The 19,080-nt window shown below is 51.8% G+C and overlaps 1 protein-coding gene across 2 annotated transcripts in view; it reads left to right on the forward strand.

The window, feature by feature from the left end:
• The window catches only part of TBC1D14 (TBC1 domain family member 14), a 93,151-nt gene that overhangs the window by 33,789 nt on the left and 40,282 nt on the right, over positions 1–19,080 (forward strand). For both annotated transcript variants that reach the window (XM_023737972.1, XM_004383498.2), the window contains exon 3: positions 14,093–14,213. In XM_023737972.1, coding sequence (XP_023593740.1) covers positions 14,093–14,213 — 121 coding nt within the window. The remainder of the gene's footprint in view (positions 1–14,092; positions 14,214–19,080) is intronic.

Consider the following 19,080-nt stretch of genomic DNA (forward strand, 5'->3'; position numbering starts at 1 on the left):
TGTTGGCATTGTTGTCCTTGTCATCGTGGGCGTTGTGGTGTTTTCAGCGTTGTTGTTCTTGCCGTCTTGTCATCTCTGTTGTCATCGTTGGCGTCGCGTCGTTGGTGTCTCGTCATTGTCGTCTTTGCCATTGTGGTGGTTTTCTCCAGCGTTGTCATTGTTGTCATTGTTGTTGCTGCCGCCAAGGGCCCTTTGTGGGACATTCCTCTGGGCCGCCCCCTGAGCTGCTTGGGTGCCAGACCAAGAAGTGCAGCCTGGACTCCCCGAGCAGAGGGGCCCCTGAGCAGCCCCACACGGGCAGCAGAGGTATAAGTAGTTAGCGCAGTGGTTCTCAAGCCTGAGCCAGCACCAAGCCTGGAGGGGGGGCAGGAGAGCACAGGCTGCAGGCCCACCCAGAGTTTCTGGTCCAGTAGGTCCGGGGGGCGGTGCCAGAGTTGGTACTTCCACCCAGTTCCCAGGGGAGGCTGCTGCTATCCCAGGGCCTCTGTGAGAATCTGAGTGCGGTGATCGGCCTGCCCCCTCCCCACCACTCCCAGTTACACACACATACATGGCTATCAAACACATGCACACATACCATGTGCACGCACACTTGCACATGTGCACACACATGCAGATGGGTGCACACACTCCCACACATGTGCAGTGTACACACAGAGATGCACACACACACACATGCACGAACGTTGGCTCCACTGGGCAAGTGTTTTCCGGTTCTCTTCCCAGGTCCTCAGGGCACAGATCAGGGCTCTCCACCCCTCCCGTGCCTGCCGCCTTCCATATCTGACTGTCTTTCTTATCTTTTAATTGCAAAAGCAGTACATGCTTGTGAGATTTTTTTAAAACAATATAGAGATTTCTAAAGTAAAAGCAAAGCGCCCCTCTTGGCTCATCAGCACCCTCCCCAGAGGGCCCACCGAGTGTGCCCCCATCAGGAGGTTGTGCAGTTGCAAATAGACACCTATGCTGCTGCTTTCTTTTCTCTGTTTGAAGGTGCGATGGAGTGGAGTGCTACAGGGAGGGTCCTGGCAGGGTCTTGGGGGGCAGTTGTCTTCCCATTGCTGGTGGTGTGGCCGCACTGGGGCACTGCAGGGCTGTTCTGGGGTTTAGATAGTGTGGTTGAACTTGAGTTTGTTGGATGGGCCTTGTCTTTTTTTTCTGGTTATCCATTCATTCTTTTTTATTACTTGTGTTTAGGTGAAAGTTTACAGCTCAAGTTAATTTCTCATACAAAAATTTATACAGACACTGTTATGTGACACTAGTTGCAATCCCTGTAATGTGACAGCACACTCCCCCTTTCCACCCCGCGTTTCCCATGTCCATTCAACCAGCTCCTGTCCCTTCCTGCCTTCTCGTGCTGCTTCCAGACAGGAGCTACCCATTTGGTCTCGTGTATCTGCTTGAACTAAGAAGTACACTCTTCGTGAGTATTATTTTATGTTTTATAGTCCAGTCTAATCTTTAAGAGTGGGCTGTGGGGATGGTTTTAGTTCTGGGTTAGCAGAGCGTCCAGAGGCCATGGCTTTGGGGGGTTCCTCTAGTCTCAGTCAGACCATTAAGTCTGGTCTTTTTACATGAACTTGAGTTCTGCACTCTACCCTTTTCTCCGGCTCCATCAGGGACTCTGTTGTGTTCCCTGTCAGGGCGGTCATTGGTGGTAGCGGGGCACCATCTAGTTCTTCTGGTCTCAGGCTGATGGGTCTCTGGTTTATGTGGCCCTTTTGTCTCTTGGGCTAATATTTTCCTTGTGTCTTTGGTGTTCTTCATTCTCCTTTGCTCTAAGTGGTTTGGACAAATTGATGTATCTTAGATGGCCATTCCGTAGCTTTTAAGACCCCAGACACCACTCACCAAAGTAGGATGCAGACCATTTTCTTAATAAACTTTATTATGCCAGTTGACCCAGATATCCCCCAAAACCATGGTCCCCAGACTCCAGCCCCAGCTACTCTGTCCCTCAAAGTGTTTGGTTGTGTTCAGGGAACTTCCTAGCTTTTGGTTTAGTCCAGTTGTGCTGACTTCCCCTCTAGTATTTGCTGTTGTCCCCTTCACCTAAGGTGATTTTTGTCTACTATCTAGTTAGTGAATTCCCCTCTCCCTCCCTCCCCACCCTTGTAACCATCAAAGAATGTTTTCTTCTGTGTTTAAACCTTTTCCTGAGTTCTTATAATAGTGGTATTATACAATATTTGTTCTTCTGTGGCTGACTAAATTCAGTCAGCATAATGACCTCCAGCTTCCTCCACGTTATGTTTCACGGCTTCATCATTGTTCTTTCTTGTTGTGTAGTATTCCGTTGTATGTATGTACCATAATTTGTTTATCCATTCATCCGTTGATGGGCACCTAGGTTGTTTCCATCTTTTTGCTACTGTGAACAGTGCTGCGATGAACATGGGTGTGCATATATCTATTCATGCGACAGCTCTTATTTCTCTAGGATATATTCCAAGGAGCGGGATAGCTGGATTGTATGGTACTTATATTTCTAGCTTTTTAAGGAAGCGCTAAATCAATTTCCATAAAATATTTGTACCATTTTAAATTCCCACCAGTCTCTCCACAACCTCTCCAACATTTATTATTTTGTGGTTTTTGGATTAGCACCAGCCTTGTTGGGGTGAGGGACCTTGTCTTTTTTTAGTAACAGTGTATGAGGTCATGCATGAGGGGGACTTCCAGGGCTGGTTAGGGTGTGGTGTTGGGACAGGGGTTCCTGGTACCGGGTTATGACCCACCAGGGTGTCTGGCAGCTTCTCAGAAGCCAGGGTCTGGCCCATGGGGGGGGCGTGGACAGGCGTGGAGTGGATGCAACTTTGTTCCAGATACACCTTCACATTCACCAGCCGCCCATCCCAGTGTGCTCCTGGTGCCGGCCTCTCGCTGCCGGGGGACCGGCCTGGCGTGCACGGCTGAGACGCCCAAGCGCGACATGTCTTGGCCTGAGGAGCTGGCTACCAGCCTGTGTCCCAGCCTTCGCCGCCCCCTCCCTCCAGTGACTCCTGAGGAGTCAGCCCGCGCCCCACCCGCTGCTCAGCCTGTCTGTTCAGTCCCAGACGGGAGCTGGCGCAGGGGGTGCCCGCTGTGTCTGAGGACTGTGGCTCAGGCTGGCCTGCAGTGTCGGATGGACAGGGCGGCGCGCCTGTGGTTGGGCTCCCCGAGCGATGTGGTGGCCGTGGATGCCATGGCTGTCTCCCTGATGCCACCGCTGATGGGCAGGTTGGTGGTTCTGGTCTTGCACCTCTTGCTTCTGTTGCTGGGGGTGTGACTAGAGCAGGGCCTTGGGTGCTGTGAGGTGTTAATGGGATTTGACCCCCTGCCCGTGACTGGGCAGTGTGGTTCCCATGGGCACCACTCAGTGTCCAGTGGCTGTGACCAGGTGCGGAGGAGGCCGGCTGGTGTTCACACGTGTGTGCAGTCACACAGCACGGTGAGTGACACACTGCCTGTGCGTAGGGGTATTGCACAGCCAAATAGCTTTGCTCTGGCTATCAACAGAAGTGGCGTTAGGACAGTATCCTTAGGGGGGAAGAAGTGATGGGCAAGGAACGGAAACAATGAGGACTCCAAAAAAGTGGGGAGCATCATGAATTCTAGAGTTCTGTGAGACTGATGAGGATCAAATGCAACAGGACCCATTCACCCTGCTCTTAGGAGGCTCAGCGTCAGGTGGTAGGCAGGCAGCACTTTCTCAAAGAGGAGGGACTCGGGTATTTCTGGCTCTCACACGTCTTTACTGTGTGAGGCCTCGGTAACCAGACCTCAGTGTCTTTCCTACTGGCTTCAAGCTCCCCCGGGGAGGTGGGATCGCTCAGGAGGTCTGCAGTTCTGTTTTCATGTCGCCGGCACAGTTGAAGGAGCTGGCTTTGTCCCCTCACACTGTCAAAGCGGGGTCGAGGCCTGGTGTAAATACACGTGTTTGGGGCCAGAGATGGGGGAAGTACCTGTGCAGGGGGCTTTTGGGGGATTATTCACAGGTTTGCTGTCTTCCCCCAGACTAGCTCTCGCGGCCTTACCGAGCCCAGCTTCTCATCTGGGTGGCGGCTTCCCGTCTGGGTGGCAGTGATGTCCGTGGAGCTGTAGGGGCGGGAGCGAGACAGAAGTACAGACCTGGTGCTGTCTCGGGTGCCCAGAGAGCGTGGGCAGGGCTCTCTCGGGGCCCAGGCGTGGGGACCGAGCCCCAGCCCGCTTCCCGCTGTCCGGAGTCTGTTGCTGTTGCTGAGACCCGGTGCAGACAAGCAGAAAGCCCGGTGATTGTTGAGTTAAAGGCAGGCGTTCAGAGGATAGTGCCTTGAGGGAGGAGGACGTGGAGCCTCTGAGAAGTGCCTGGTGAGTGTCAGAGCTTGTGGAACCTGCTCGACCGGCTGGGAAGACTTGCTGCGTTCAGGCTGTCCCCTGCCTCCTGGTACCGACTCAGCACCCATCACGAAGCAGCCTTGGACGTCCATGTCTGAGCCTCGGACTGTGTTACCCAGCTGTGCGTCTTGGGCACGTTCTCAGCCTCCTAGAACCCCAGTCGTAATTCTCACGTCACGTTCGTGAAGATTCCTACACAAGCTTTCCTTCAGTAAGCGCGAGTTTGGTCCATCCTGAAGATAGTCCTCTGCAGGGGAGACTGGTGGTGAGCAGAAGAGCAGAACCCAGCCCTCGCCCTCTCGGCCTCCTGATCTGGGGGCAGAGACACAAAACAAGTCCGGCGGTATCCATGAAGCCCGAGTGCGGCCCCAGGCTGTGCGCCAAGTGCTCTGAGACGCACAAGTATGGAGACCAGGCCCAGCACGTCTTATGCTGTGTAGTCAGTGGGCATTGAAAAGACTTCTTTTGTATAGCAGCCAAGCTCTTAACCACTACACCAACAGCGCTCCATAAAAATTATCTTCTCTTGACTCCCCAGCTTCCCAAAGGTAAGTTAAGAACCGATTGCCTTGAGTCCATTCTGACTCACAGTGACTCCACATGTGTCAGAGTAGGACTGTGCTCCATAGGGCTTTGGTAGTAGATCACCAGGCCTTTCTTCCGAGACACCTCTGAATAGACTTGAACCTACCACTTTTTGTTTAGCAGCCAAATGCTTAACTGTTCGTACCACCCAGGGACTGAAGTTGAGTTAGTGGGGGGCAAAGTATGAACCCTTGCCCCAGCACCTAAGAAAGGAGGGGCCTTCCTTTGGCTTCACTATCTCTCCTCTAGAAACGAGAGATGGAGCTTTGGAGGGTCCTCTCTGGGACCCCGTCGCCTGTAAGTGTACCACTGCAGCTGCTTGCATGGGGCGGATCCCACAGCCAACGACGGGTGCTGGGTTATGACAGAAGTGATGATGCTCAGCCTCCAGGACCCTCGCTGTACCTCGTCTGTGCTCATGTCTTTTGCTGCTTCTGCTTTTGTTGTTATATCTGATAATCCGCTGTCAAAAACGAGATCTTATGGCTGTGCCCCTACATTTTTGTCATAGTCATCTAGTGGTGTTGTAACAAACACCACAAGTGCATGACTCTAACAAAGAGAAGTTTATTCTCTCACAGTCTAGGAGGCTACAAGTCCAAATTCAGGGCGCCAGCTCCGGGGGAAGGCTTTCTCTCTCTGTCAGCTCTGGAGGAAGGTCCTTGTCATCAATCTTTCCCTGGTTTAGGAGCTTCTCAACACAGGGTCCCTGGGACCAAAGGACGTGCTTGGTTTTAATGAGGTCCCGGCTCTTCTTGCTTTGTTTTAATGAGGTCCCTCTCCTCTCTGCTCGATTCTCTCTGTAGTGTCTCGAAAGAGATTAACTCAAAGTACAACCTAATCCTGTAGATTTGAGTTCTGCCTCATTAACATCATAGAGATTAGGATTTATAACACAAGATAATCACATCAGATCACAAAATGGTGGACAACCATACAATACTGGGAATCATTTGCCAAGTCAGGTTGGCACACATTTTGGGGGGACACAGTTCAATCCAAAACAATTTTTTGCTAATAATTCTACAGTTTCAGTTTTCACATTTAGATCCTTGATTCATTTTGAATTGGTTTTTGTGTATGGTGTGAGGCATGGGTCCTGATTCATTCTTCTGCATGTGGAAATCCAGTTTTCCAAGCGCCATTTATTGAAGAGATCCTTCCTTTCCTGTTGAATGGATTTAGCACTGTTGTCGAAAGTCAGTTGACCCAGATGTATGGATTTATTTCTGGACTCTTAATTCTGTTCCATCGGTCTATGTGTCTGTTATGAAACAACCAGTACCAGGCTGTTTTAATTACTGTGGCTTTATAGTATATTTTGAAATCAGGAAGTATGAGTCTGCCTACCTTATTCTTCTTCAGGATTGCTTTAGCTATTCTGAGTCCCTTGTCCTTTCATATAAGTTTGAGGATTGGCTTTTTTTATTTCTGTAAAGAAGGCTGTGGGAATTTTGATGGGGATTGCATTGAATTTGTAGATTGTTTTGGATAGTATTGACATTTTAAGTATATTAAACTTCCCAATCTATGAACGTGGAATGTCCTCCCATTTATTTAGGTCTTCTTTTATTTCTTTGGGGCCCTTGTGGCACAGTGGTTAAGAGCTTGGCTGCTAAACAAAAGGTTGGCAGTTCAAATCCACCAGCTGCTCCTTGTAAACCCTGTGGGGCAGTTCTACCCTATCCTATAGGATTGCTATGAGTCAGAATCGACTCGATGGCAACAGGTTTGCTGGTATTTTGTTGAGTATTTTTGTGTCTATATTCATTAGAGTTCAAAGTAAAACGAGATCATTGACAACTTCAATACTTTCTCCATTTATCATGATGTTGCTTATTGGTCCAGTTGTGAGGATTTTTGTTTTCTTTGTGTTGAGGTGTAATCCATACTGAAGGCTGTGGTCTTGGATCTTCATCAGTAAGGGCTTCAAGTCCTCTTCACTTTCAGCAAGCAAGGTTGTGTCATCTGCATAACGCAGGTTGTTACTGAGTCTTCCTCTAATCCTGATGACCTGTTCTTCTTCATAGAGTCCAGTTTCTCAGAGTATTTGCTCAGCATAGAGATTGAATAGGTGTGATGAAAGGATACAACCCTGACACACACTTTTTCTGATTTTAAACTACATAGTATCCCCTTGTTCTCTTTGAACGGCTGCCTCTTTGTGTATGTACAGGTTCTGCACGAGCACAATTAAGTGTTCTAGAATTTCCATTCTTTAAAATGCTATCCATAATTTGTTATGATCCACACAGTCGAATGCCTCTGCTTTTACTTGGATCCACAATCAACACCCATGGAAGCAGCATTGCATTGGGCAAATCTGCTGTGAAAGACCCCTTTAAGATGTTAAAAAGCAAAGATGTAACTATGAAGACTAAGGTGGACCTGACCCAAGCCATGGTATTTTCAGTCACCTCATGTGCATGCGAAAGCTGGACGATGAATAAGGAAGACGGAATAAGAATTGATGCATTTGAATTGTGGTGTTAGCGAAGAATATTGAATATACCATGGACTGCCAGAAGAACGAAGAAGTCTCTTAGAAGAAATACAGCCAGAATGCTCCTTAGAAGCGAGGATAGTGAGACTTTGTCTCACGTACTTTGGACATGTTATCAGGAGGGATGAGTCCCTGGAGAAGGACATCATGCTTGGTCAAGTACAGGGTCAGCGAAAAAGAGGAAGACCCTCAATGAGATGGACTGACACGGTGGCTGCAACAGTGGGCTCAAACATCACAACAATTGTGGGGATGGTGCAGGACCGGGCAGGGTTTCGTTCTGTTGTTCGTAGGGTCGCTATGAGTCAGAACCGACTCCACCGCACCTAACAACAAGAACAACAGTGTTCATCAGGGATATTGGTCTGGCTTTGATATCAGGGTAGTGCTCACCTCATAGAATGAGTGAGGTTGTGTTCCCTGCTCTTCTGTTTTTTGGAAAAGTTTGAATAGGATTGGAGTCACTTCTATAAATGTTGATAGAATTTCCAGTGAAGCCATCTGGTCCAGGATTTTTTTGGGGGAGTTTTTTGATTACTGCTTCAGCCTCTTCACTTGCTTTGGGTCTGTGGAGATCCACTGTTTCTTCCCTGAGTCAGTGTAGGGAGTTTATGTGTTTCAAGGAACTGGTCCTTTTCCTTTAAATTATCTAATTTGTTGGCATTCAGCTGTTCATGGTTTCCCTCTACAATCCCTTTTATTTCTTCAGGGTTGGCTGGAATGTCCTTACTTTCATTTCTGATGTTAAATATTTACATCTTCTTTCTCTTCTTCTTTGGGTAGCCAAAGGTTTGTTGATCCTATTGATGTTTTTAAAAATACCAGCTTCTAGTTTCGTTGAGTCTCGGTATTGTTTTTCTATTCTCTGTATAGTTTTTCTATTCTCTGTATTGTTTTTCTATTTTCTGTATTGTTTTTTTATTCTCTGTATTGTTTTTCTATTCTCTGTGTCATTGATTTCTGTTCTGATTTTTATTATTTCCTTTCTTCTGGTAGCTTTGGGCTTTGTTTGTACTTCCTTTTCTAGTTCCTCATGCTGGCGAGTTAAGTTGTTGATTTGGGATTTTTCTTTCTTGATGTGGGCATTTATTGCTATGCATACCCCTCTAAGCACTCCCTAGGGTGGGAGGGGCTAGCCCTTTAGGAAGGCCTTGGCTCTGTAGGATGGGCTCCAGTGGGTGCTGTGGAATAAGGGGGCTAAGATAGAGTGTGGGGTTGCTGCGGGTGGTGCGGGTATAGGTGGGGGTGCGGAGTGCTGGGTGTAGGGGTGCTGTAGGGGAGGTCGGGTACTGTAGGGGTGTACAGGTGCTGTAGGGGTATGGGTGCTGTAGGAGAAGTGGAGTGGTATAAGGGTGTGGGGGTGCTGTAGGGGAGGTGGGGATGTCAGGGTGCTGTGGGTGTGGTACAGGTGGTGGTGTGGGGATGTGGGTGATGTAAGTGGGGGGGTGGGGTGCTATGGGGTGAGGATGTTGGGGTGCTGTGAGGGTGTGGGGGTGCTGTAAGGTGTAGGGGTACAGTGGTGTAGGTGGGGGTATTGGGGTGTAGTGGGGCATAGGTGCTGCAGGTGTGGGGGTGCAGTGGTTTAGTTGGGGTGCCGTGGGGGAGGTGAGAGCTGCTAGGTTGTGTGCTTGCGAGTGCGTGTGGGGAGTGGGTGGGGTGGGATTCCTCATCTACAGTCCTGGGTGCCCCGCAGGGAACCCAGGTGGATGGTTTTGATAAGACTGTCCCCGTCTGTGCCCGTGGACAGGCACCTGGCTCATAGAGCCTTGTTCCTGAGCCTTAAGCTGTGGGTGAGTCCTGTCCATTCTAGGGGGCTGAGACTGAATGGGGGTCAGCAGCTGTTTGTCCTAATGCTCCTTGGAACACGCTGGTTCTTCCTGTAACAAAGGATTTTGATCCCCCACAAGGGCCCTTGATGGGGCGGCAGAGGGGGGTGGCAAACAGAGAGGGTCCTGGCCCCAGGTGATGATGGCTCTCCTCTGTCCTCTTTGGGGTCCTCTTAGACCGCCTTCCCTCCCCTCCAGGACAGGTTTGGCCTAGAAGCAGGACAGGGTTGGCCTAGAAGCAGGCTGTGGGGTTCTTCTGGGCTGTGCGCTGTGATCCCCGCAGATGAGGGGCCTGGGGGCTCCACAGCCACATCCTCCTACAGGGCTTCCCAAGGGCGCCGGGAGGACATACAAGTGTGGAGGGACTGTGGGACAGAGGGGCAGCATCTTCCCTGTGGCCTGTCTCCCTGCGTCCCATGTCTCCCCTGAGGCCCCTGTCTCCCCGTGGCCTGTGTCTCCCTGAGGCCCGTCTGTCCGCAGCCCCTGTCTCCCCGCGGCCCGTCTCCCTGAGGCCCCTGTCTCCCCACAGCCCATGTCTCCCCCTTGGCCTGTGTTCACTTGCTTGCACCCACTCCAGCTAGCCTGCTCCAGGCCGGGGCCTCTCCACTCCAGGCCAGAACTGTCTTCCACGCGCCGGCCTCTGCCCCCTCTGCAGGAACCAGGGCCCCCTCTGGCGCTGCAGCTGAGGCCAGGCTGGCTGCTTTCCTTCAGCTCGTGACCAGGGCACCTGATCGCTCGTGCTGACTTGGGTCAGGCTTCGCCCTGTTATCAGACACTTGAGGTGCTTTTTAGGAACCTTCCCGAAGTCATGACCTGTCATTTTGTGCTGAAAACAAGAGTGAGACTTTGATTTTTGAGAAATTAAATTTTCTCTGTGCTATATTTGTACACATTTGTCCCTGAGTGGTACAAATGCTTAACGCTTTGGCTGCTAACCAAAAGATCAGAGTCCCCCCAGAGGTACCTTGGAAGAAAGGCCCAGCAATCTACTTCTGAAAAACCAGCCATTGAAAATCCCACGGGGCACAGTTCTACTCTGGCCCACACCGGGAGCACCATGAGTCAGAGCTGATCGTAAAAATAATAAAAACTCAAAGAAATTGAAACAAAATTCTGAGCAGTTATTCTATGTATAGGGAGACCATTTTGAGTCCAGAAAAAGCAAATGATTCCAAGTAGGCTGGTTACACTGGGTCTTATAAAGGTAGAGAAGGGGGAGAAACGTATCAGCCACTGACTCGTCTTCACATGACTGACAAGCCCTGTGCTCCTCCTTGTACTGAGATCAGCTGATGTCCCATCACAGGGGGTTTCTGGCCTCCCCACCCACCTGCAGCCGGGATACCTTTTGAAACTTAAGGAAATCTGGCTTCCAACAGGAAAGAAAAGATTAGTAACTTTGAGGGAAACAAAGCCGCTGGCAGGATTAATTTTGAGCCAGGAATTTTTTTTATGACCAGTATTTGTTTTTGTGGGTAAGAAAAACCTTCAAGTAAAAACCTGTTACCATCGAGTCGATTCCGACTCACAGCGACCCTATAGGAGAAAGCAAGACTGCCCCATAGGGTTTCCAAGGAGCAGCTCGTGGATTTGAACTGCTGACCTTTGGGTTAGCAGCCAAACGTTTAACCGCTGCACCACGAGGGCCCCCACAGGTCAAGATGTCTGTTAATCTTTCTCTTTGACACGACTGCACGGCAGCTGGCTGTTCGTCGTGTTTTTTTTTTTGCAGAGGATGGGGGAACCAAGGTTCTGTTCTGCGTGGTCCTCAGCAGGTCTGCCCTGCTGTCCCGTCTCAGACACTGCTTTCACTCGCGGACCCCAAACTACACATCTGGGGCCAGTCAGCAACCTAGCACACTCCCCCAGCCAGTGGCTCCCTGCAGCTCGGACCCTGTCTGTACCCCAGGGCCCCAGCAGTCCGTCCCTTCCAGAGTCAGGCCTGCATCTGCCCCTCAGCCCCGGCTCTCCCCGTCCCCGCTCCACCCCGTTCCCAGAGGCAGCCCCTCAGTAGTTGGCAAATGTAAGCCCTCAGGGAGCCCCAGTTCTGGCTGCCCAGGCTGGGTGCCCTTCCAGGGCCTGAGGTTTGAGCCCACTGGTAATGGCACCCAGCCTCCCTGCCAGCCACGTCAGGTTAAACAGGCCAGATCCCGGACGCAGCTCAAAGTTCATTTCTTGTGAACATAAATAGAAGGCGCCTCGGACTCGGAAACCTTGACAGAAACAGATTCCATTATAACCTCAGCAGAAAGGTGGGGGGGGGGGGATGCTGTGAAACCATTTGTTTTCTGTTACTGAAAGTTTTTACAACTTTATTTTGATAGAATTTCAAATTTACTAAAAAGTTTAAAGTTCAAGGAACTCCCACAAGTCCTTTCTTCAGCTTCACCAGCCTGTACCGTTTGCTGCACTTGTTTTACGCATCCTGTCGGTGTCTGTGTAAGGAGCCCTGGTGGCGCAGTGGTTCAGGGCTCGCAGCTCTGAATCCCCCAGGTGCTCCGCGGGAGAAAGATGTGGCAGTCTGCTTCTGTAAAGATGAGAGGCTTGGAAACCCTAGGGGGCAGTCCTACTCTGTCCTGTAGGGTCACTATGAGTCAGAATCGACTGGATGGCAACGGGTCGTCTTAATGGAAGCAGATCACCAGCCCTTTCCTCCGCGGATCTGCTGCGTAGCAGCCAGTTATAAACCCCTTGGGCCACCCAGGGGTGCAGACCTGTTATTTTCTAGACTGCCCCTCAGTGTGGGGTTTGCCTTCCTCATGATGAGATTCAGGCGATGCGTTTTGGGGTGACAGTACCGCCAAGGTGGTGTAGGTGGCATGTGGTGTCTGTCTAGCTGGTGATGTCAGCTTTGCTCACCTGGGTAAGGTGGTGTCTGCCAGGCTTCTCCAGGAAGAAGGGAACTGTTTTTGCCTTTGTAATTAATAAGTAATTTGTGGGAGGTACTTTCAAACTATGTAAAATTCCTGTTCTTCATCAAACTCTCACCCACTGGTTTTCGTCTTTATTGAGCATTTCCTTGCTCCATCAGTCTTTCCGTCTTTCTATGCTGTTAGCTGGCCTTCTACTGTAAGGAAGAGCTTCCCCTTCTCGTGTGTTTCTTTCTTTCTTCTGTCTGCCTGTAGTTACCAGTTGCCATTGAGTCGATTCCGACTCATGGCGACCCCATGTGTGCAGAATAGAACTGCTCCACAGGGTTTTCAAGGCTGTGACCTTTGGAAGCGGATTGCCAGGCCTTTCTTCCAAGGCACCTCTAGGTGGGTTGGAACTACCAACCTGGTAGTCAAGCACTTAACCATTTGTGCCACCCAGAGACCTCCAATTATATAAAATAATATACACGCGCACACCTGGGTTCATATATATTTACAGGAATCCCTGGGTGGTACACGTGGTTAATGTGCTCGGCTACTAACCAAAAGGTCTGAAGTTCAAGTCCACCCAGAGGTGCCTCGGAAGAAAGCCCTGGTGATCTCTTTCTGAAAAGTCAGCCATTGAGAACCCTTTGGAGCACAGTTCTTCTCTGACACACATGGGGAAGCCTTGAGTTGGGGTCAACTCGACAGGAACCAGTTTGGTTGTCTTTATATATTTATGTCAGTGTGGGCTCATGGGTCGGGGGCTTCTGTCTCATTCACTGGGTTACACCCCATTATTCTCATGATTTATTTTGATGGTCAGATCGCTCCAGATTTAGCCAGGGGAAGCCTCTCAAGTGGCCCCTTGTTTCCGTGAGATGCATCCTTGGACTTCTTGGAGCTCTTCCTTCCTTCTAGCACAGGAGGGCGCTACAGGCTCATCCTGCGTTCCAGTGAGCCCTGGACACCTTTTTTTCCTTAACTGTGGTAATAATGCGTGTAACAAAACGTTGCTGATTGAACGTTTTCTACATGTACAGTCCAGTGCCGTTGGTTACGTCCGTCATGGGCCACCGTCACCGCTGTCCCCCGTTTGTCATCAGCAGAGGCACTAGTGCAGGCCTTTCCACGGCGGCGTGTTCATACACCAGCCGGGGGTACTGATGCCATATGGGAATTCTGTTCACGTGTTCTTAGGGGAGAAGACCTGGGGACATCTCGGTAATGGCTTGGCTTTTCATGAATCTTGAAGAGTCGTGTAATTGTTATTAGCTGCTGGTGAGTCTGCTCCAACTCACGGCGGCCCCACGTGTTCAGAGTAGACCTGCTCCATAGGGTTTTCAAGGCTGTGACCTTTTGGGAGCAGATGGCCAGGCCTGTCCTCCAAGGAGCCTCTGGGAGGGTTTGAAATGCCACCTTTCTGCTAGTGGCCGAGCGCTTAACCGTTCACGCCACGCAGGGACTCCTTCTCTTACAAAGACAGCGTACATTCTCCGTGTGGTAATTTAAACCAAGTCGGAGGTTCAGCACCAGAGTAGCTGTACTCCATAAGCACTAGTCCGTGTGCTGGAAAGTCTCATTCTTGCCATAACCCTATAAACCGCGGCGTGGGGCCCCTTGTTGACACGAGGAAGCCGAGGCTCAGAGTCCCACAGCTGGTGGACCATTTGGTGTGCTGTGCCTCCAAAGCTTGTGGTTTCTGGCACACTGTGTTACAATGTAGCACATCTCCTCACTCCAGATGGTAGCGTCTGCACAGGTAACAGCGGAGCAGCACAAGACTGACTTCTGGTTTAAGGTCTCTGTCTACGTGAAAGTCAAGTCTGAGGACTTGAGTGTGTGGCTCGTCTCGTTGTCTCCCCCGGAGGAAATTCTGTGTTTTTATCAGAGAATGACTTGGCTGTTCTCTTGTTTCTGTAAATGCCCCGAAACTCCCTAACCCTTTTATTTTTTTCCTATAGGAATTTGCTTGCTAGAAAACAAAATGCAAGACTTGACAAACAAAATGACTTGGGATGGAAGTTATTTGGAAAAGTACTGCTCCGAGAGAATGCTCAGAAAGATTCAAAGAAAGTGCAAAAGGTATACAAGCCGTGGGGACCCAGAGAGCGGCCGCTGTGCGTGCAGTGTGCGCCGACGACCTGCGCGGAAGTGGCCGTCCCACGCCTCTGAAGTCATACACTCTGCTCCAGTGCATGCCGAGTTCCTGACTGGAGTCTGTTCGGGATGCGGGTGGCCTGGTCGGAACTTCCTCATTTCTGATAGTTTGTAACAGGTACACGGGGAGGTTCAGCTGACAGATTGGCTTTATCTTGATTTAATTAATCGGGCTTTTCCGTCGTAGTTGCAAATGTGTCGATAGTTAAGTCTTTCTTAATTTTGTTTGATGTGAAGCATTCTCCCACTCCGTACCCACAGGTACACAGGGACGTAACCCTTCTAGTTCTGCCTTGGGGGAGGGTAAGGCCAGGCCCTCAGTTTGCAGAGGCTCCACTGTGGGCCCCCCGAAGCTGCCCACTCGTCTGTGGGTGGGGGCCCTGCCCGCGGTGCCTTGCACTGGGCAGCCCAGCTCTGGGGTGGCCAGGAGGACAGCACCTGCGGTAGGTGCTCCCCTCTGGTGGCGGGGGGCTCCTGCACGGACCCAGCGAGGCCAGGTGTGTCCCTGCCTGCGTGGCGGCCCTGCCCGTTGTCGTCTGCAGCCCTGGCCCCCAGCCTCCTCTGCCTGGCTCGCACAGCCTGCTCTTGGCCCAGTGCTGGCCGCCACCCCCGCAGCCTCACCCTCTCCAGCCACAGCTTGTACCCACAATGGCTTGTTCAGTAAACACTCTGAGGTGTGGGGCGTGTGCTTGGCTGGGGTTAGAGCGACCCAGCAGCTGCTCAGGGGCGCCCCCTCGTGGGGAAACACTGCCAGGAGCTGAGTCCCGTGCAGGTGGCATCTGAGACTTCTGAACAGAGGACCAGTGCGGGGTGGGAGAGGTGCTGGTCACGGGGGTCAGCACTGACAGTCACCGGGGCCTGGTGTGGAGTCCCCGGGGGGCACAAGTGGTTAAGCATTTGACTGTTAGCCGAAAGGTTCGAGGTTTGAACCACCCAGAGGCACCTTGGAAGAAAGGCCTGGCAATCTGCTTCCGAAAGGTCACAGCCTTGAAAACCCTGTGTGGCAGTTCCACTCTGCACACATGGGGTCGCCATGGGCTGGAATGGGCCCAAGGGCAACTAACAGTAACAGTTTTATGTGAGTCAGTACTTGTATTTCTAGCTCATTTAAAACTCAACAGCCACAGAGGAAGACACTATTCCTGATGCTCATTTTATAAGGGAGCGCAGAGGCCAGTGATGTCCACAGGGTCACACAGCTGCCTCATGGCAGAGCTGGAGTCCAGCCCCAGGGGAACGGCACATGCCCTGGGTAGGGTGCGGGTGAGCCAGGCTAGCAAGGGGAGGCTGGGAGGGGAGGCCAGGAGGGAGGGCTGGAGAGGAGGCTCGGAGGGGAGACAGGGAGGAGAGGCCAGGAGGGGAGACAGGGAGAGCATGGTACTGCGGCTTGGCCAGGGAGCAGGGAGAGGGCTGCTCATGAGCCTGTGTGTTACGCTTGGGCCTGCCTTCCCCTGGGGGCCCCTGAGGGTTCCTGGAAGGAGCCATGAGCTCACCCTGGCAACAAGGCAGCTCTCGGTCTGGTCCAGGTGTGGCCTGACCCGGGCTGCAGTGGTGTGGTGCTGCAGAGGGGCCACCATGGGCATAAATAGTGGAGCTGATGCACCTGCCAGAGGTCCAGGTGTGGTGGGCGTCAGCTCAGACACGCGGTGAACTTCACAGGCTTCACGCTTTGTGCCTGGGCAAATCCAGTGTGCTGTGAATGTCGTGATTGGACCCAGGAGTCGTGAAGTTTGAATTTGAATCACTTCTTGTGTGGGCTTATTAAAATAGCATACCACTGAAGTCTGAGTTCATATGTGAAGCTCAGCTATAAACTTCTTAGAGAGTTAAGTAGCCAAGCTGTTATGAATTCGTAAGAGAAATGCCCACTTCCCAAAAAGGGACCAATCGCACTGCGTGGACTTTCTCCAGGTTCCTCACCTGCGTGCGTGTAATTCCTTCCAGCTCTCTTGTTAGCGCCCTGCTGTCTCTCAGGTGAGCTGGGAGTGGCTTCTTGAACTTGGAGGATTTTGTTGTGGACCGAGATGACCAGGGCAGCTACTCATGGGGTAACACGATCTCGTGGTGGCGAGGCCACCTGGCTCCCGTCATCAATAATGAAAGAACACAGTTGTTCCTGCGAGTCACACGATCCTGCCTGGGACCTGCTGGTTCACGCTGTGTCTCCGGCCGCTCCTCCGTGCCCCATCGGAGTTGGGAGGGGCGGAGGGAGTCAGGGTCAGGGGCTGGCTATTGTCGGGGCTCCCGGGCACCAGGTGTGCTGGCTGCTGTCACAGATGTCAGCTCGTGCAGCCCCTGATTTAAAGGGGCACGTGCTGGGCCTCGAGTGTCCAGACCTGTGACCCAGTGTGGGGAGAATAACTCCAGTTCCTTTCCTGTGTCCCTGTGGAATGTGTGCCGTGGAGGAGCAGCAGTGTGGCACGTGATGGAGAACGTGGCCTTTGCAGGAGGAACACGGCCTGGCCTGTCTCCCAGCTCTGCCAGAGTTTGGCTGTGTGACTCTGGGCAAGTTACTTGACTTTTCTGAGCCCCATTTTTCTCCTCTCTGAAATTTGGAGAATAATAGCACCTTCCTCCAAGGTGAAATGGTTGTGCATATGCGGTGTGCTGAGAATCGCCTCGAAGGCAGGAAGTTCTGTAGGAGGTTTGCTGTCACTGTTGTTGCTCACACACGATACAAGGCTGGGCTGAGCCCTCCATTCTCCATAGGGCCCAGGCGGGGCCAGGCTGTGCTGTGTGCTGGGCGTTGGGAGCAGACAGCGGAGCCGTGCCCGAGGAGCTCACGGGGAGCCGGAGGCGGCACGCACGCGGGCTCGGCGCTCCGCAGTGCAGGCCTGGGTTTGCTTTCTGGCTTCACCTCTCACAATGGCTGCGTGCCAGTGACTTCTCCTTTTCCCTCACCTGCGACACAGGTCGTGAGGCCTACCCGAGGGGTTGCTGTGCATAAGAGATTGTGGGTGCAGTCAGTACCCAGAGTTGGTGCCCATGGTGGCACAGCAGGTGTACTCGGAGGCGCGTCTGACTCCACTCTGACGGGCCACGTTCTCTTGGCATTAAATCCACACGGCTTCCATCCTTTGGGGAGCCCTGGTGGCACAGTGGTTAAGCGCTCAGCTGCTAACTGAAAGGTCAGTGATTTGAACCCACCAGCCGCTTCGCTGGACAGAAGATGTGGCAGTCTGCTTCCATTAAGATTACAGCCTTGGAAATGCTATGGGGCATTTCTGTTCTGTCCTATAGGGTCGCAGTGAGTCAGGATTGACTCAATGGCAATGGGTAACCATTCTTTGGGAGATGTTGAAATGGTCTTTTCAGTTATCTTTTCAAATGTCATAAAAATGTTGAAATATTAAATCATATTTTCTTCTGCTTACATTCGGATTTCAGGGAGATTTTCATTATGGGGCAGAATGACCGAGGAGAGAATCACACTGAGACAGTGGTTCTCAGTGTGGACCCCAGGCCAGAAGCACGGTCATCACCTGGGCGTGCGTTAGACGTACAAGCCCACCGGTGGACTGGAGAAGCACCACACAAGCAGGCGTCCACGGCCCTGTCACTTGTCCCTGAGGTTTGAGCCACCAGCTGTGTCCACCGTGGGATTACAGTGAAGGGCAAGGCTCCTTGGAGCTTATCGTGGACCGGGAGGGGCAGGTCTGGACAGACAGCTTCACAGGCAGTCACGGCAGCGGTGACGTGGTGAAGTACAGAGCGCAGTGACTGTGAGGGGGTTCGCACCACGGACACATTTCTCCAAAACCAGGTGCTCAGGGTCGCCAGGGACTGGCGCCAGTCTGGAGGTTGAGGCTCAGCCCTTGCCCCACTGGGCCGGTCAGCAGCCTTTGACCCGGATGTCTCTCCCTGCCCCTGGGCAGGCCTTCCCGGCCGCCACACTCTTCATTTTCTCTGCTGGTCGTCAGGCACTTCTCTGCCACAGCCACTCTCTAGGGGGACCTCAGCCAGGCTACACCAATAGTCCCCTCTTTCTCCAGCCAGGACCCCACCGCTGAGCTCCACGCTGGGGTTTCCAGTTGCCCCTCGCAGATCCACAGGGTGTCTGGTGGGCATTCCCGTCCAGTACGTCTAGAGGGAAACGCTTGATTCCGTCTTTGGAATTGTCCCTGACTTCCCTGTCTCGCGTCCCACGTCCAGGCTGACGGACGTGTTTGCGTTTTAGTTCTGCGGGTGGATCTGATGTGCAGTGCGGTCTGGGAAGCAGGGACCTGCTGGCACAGTCTGAAGTGAAGTCGTGTGGATGAACCCCATTGAAGAGTTATGGCTGTGGCTTACTGAGCCCTCGGGAGCTCCAGGATCAGGCACTGGGGAGTAGAAATTTTTATATAAGCCCACAACACTTATCTTCCAGTTACATTAATTTGTAGAGGGTGGGTAAGGTATTAACAGATGAAGAAAAAGAAGCATCTGGGGCCTTACCAATCCCAAATAACCACGATCTGCATTTCGGTATTTTTCATTCAGTAGTTTTTCTGTGTATAACTTTTCTTTCTTTTAAGAAAAAGCCATTTAAAAAGTAAAAGTGAAACTTGTAATTTGAGCGCATGTCAGAGGGTCTCAGGGTCAAAAATGTGGGGATGCTTTTGAACAGAGTTTGTGAATCTTTCAGACAAAACAGCGCGTACCTAGACGAGAAGAACAACAGTCTTGTCGCCAACAAGGCTGAGCAGACAGTGTATGTCCTGGTGGGCCAGGCAGCTGCTGACTGAGGCTGTCTCCCTGGGCAGAGGCTCACGAGTTCCCAGTGTCCTGGATACACCCATCACGTGAGCACAGA

This window comes from Trichechus manatus, unplaced genomic scaffold (assembly GCF_000243295.1).
Source record: "Trichechus manatus latirostris isolate Lorelei unplaced genomic scaffold, TriManLat1.0 scaffold00111, whole genome shotgun sequence".
In the NCBI taxonomy this organism is placed as follows: Eukaryota; Metazoa; Chordata; class Mammalia; order Sirenia; family Trichechidae; genus Trichechus; species Trichechus manatus.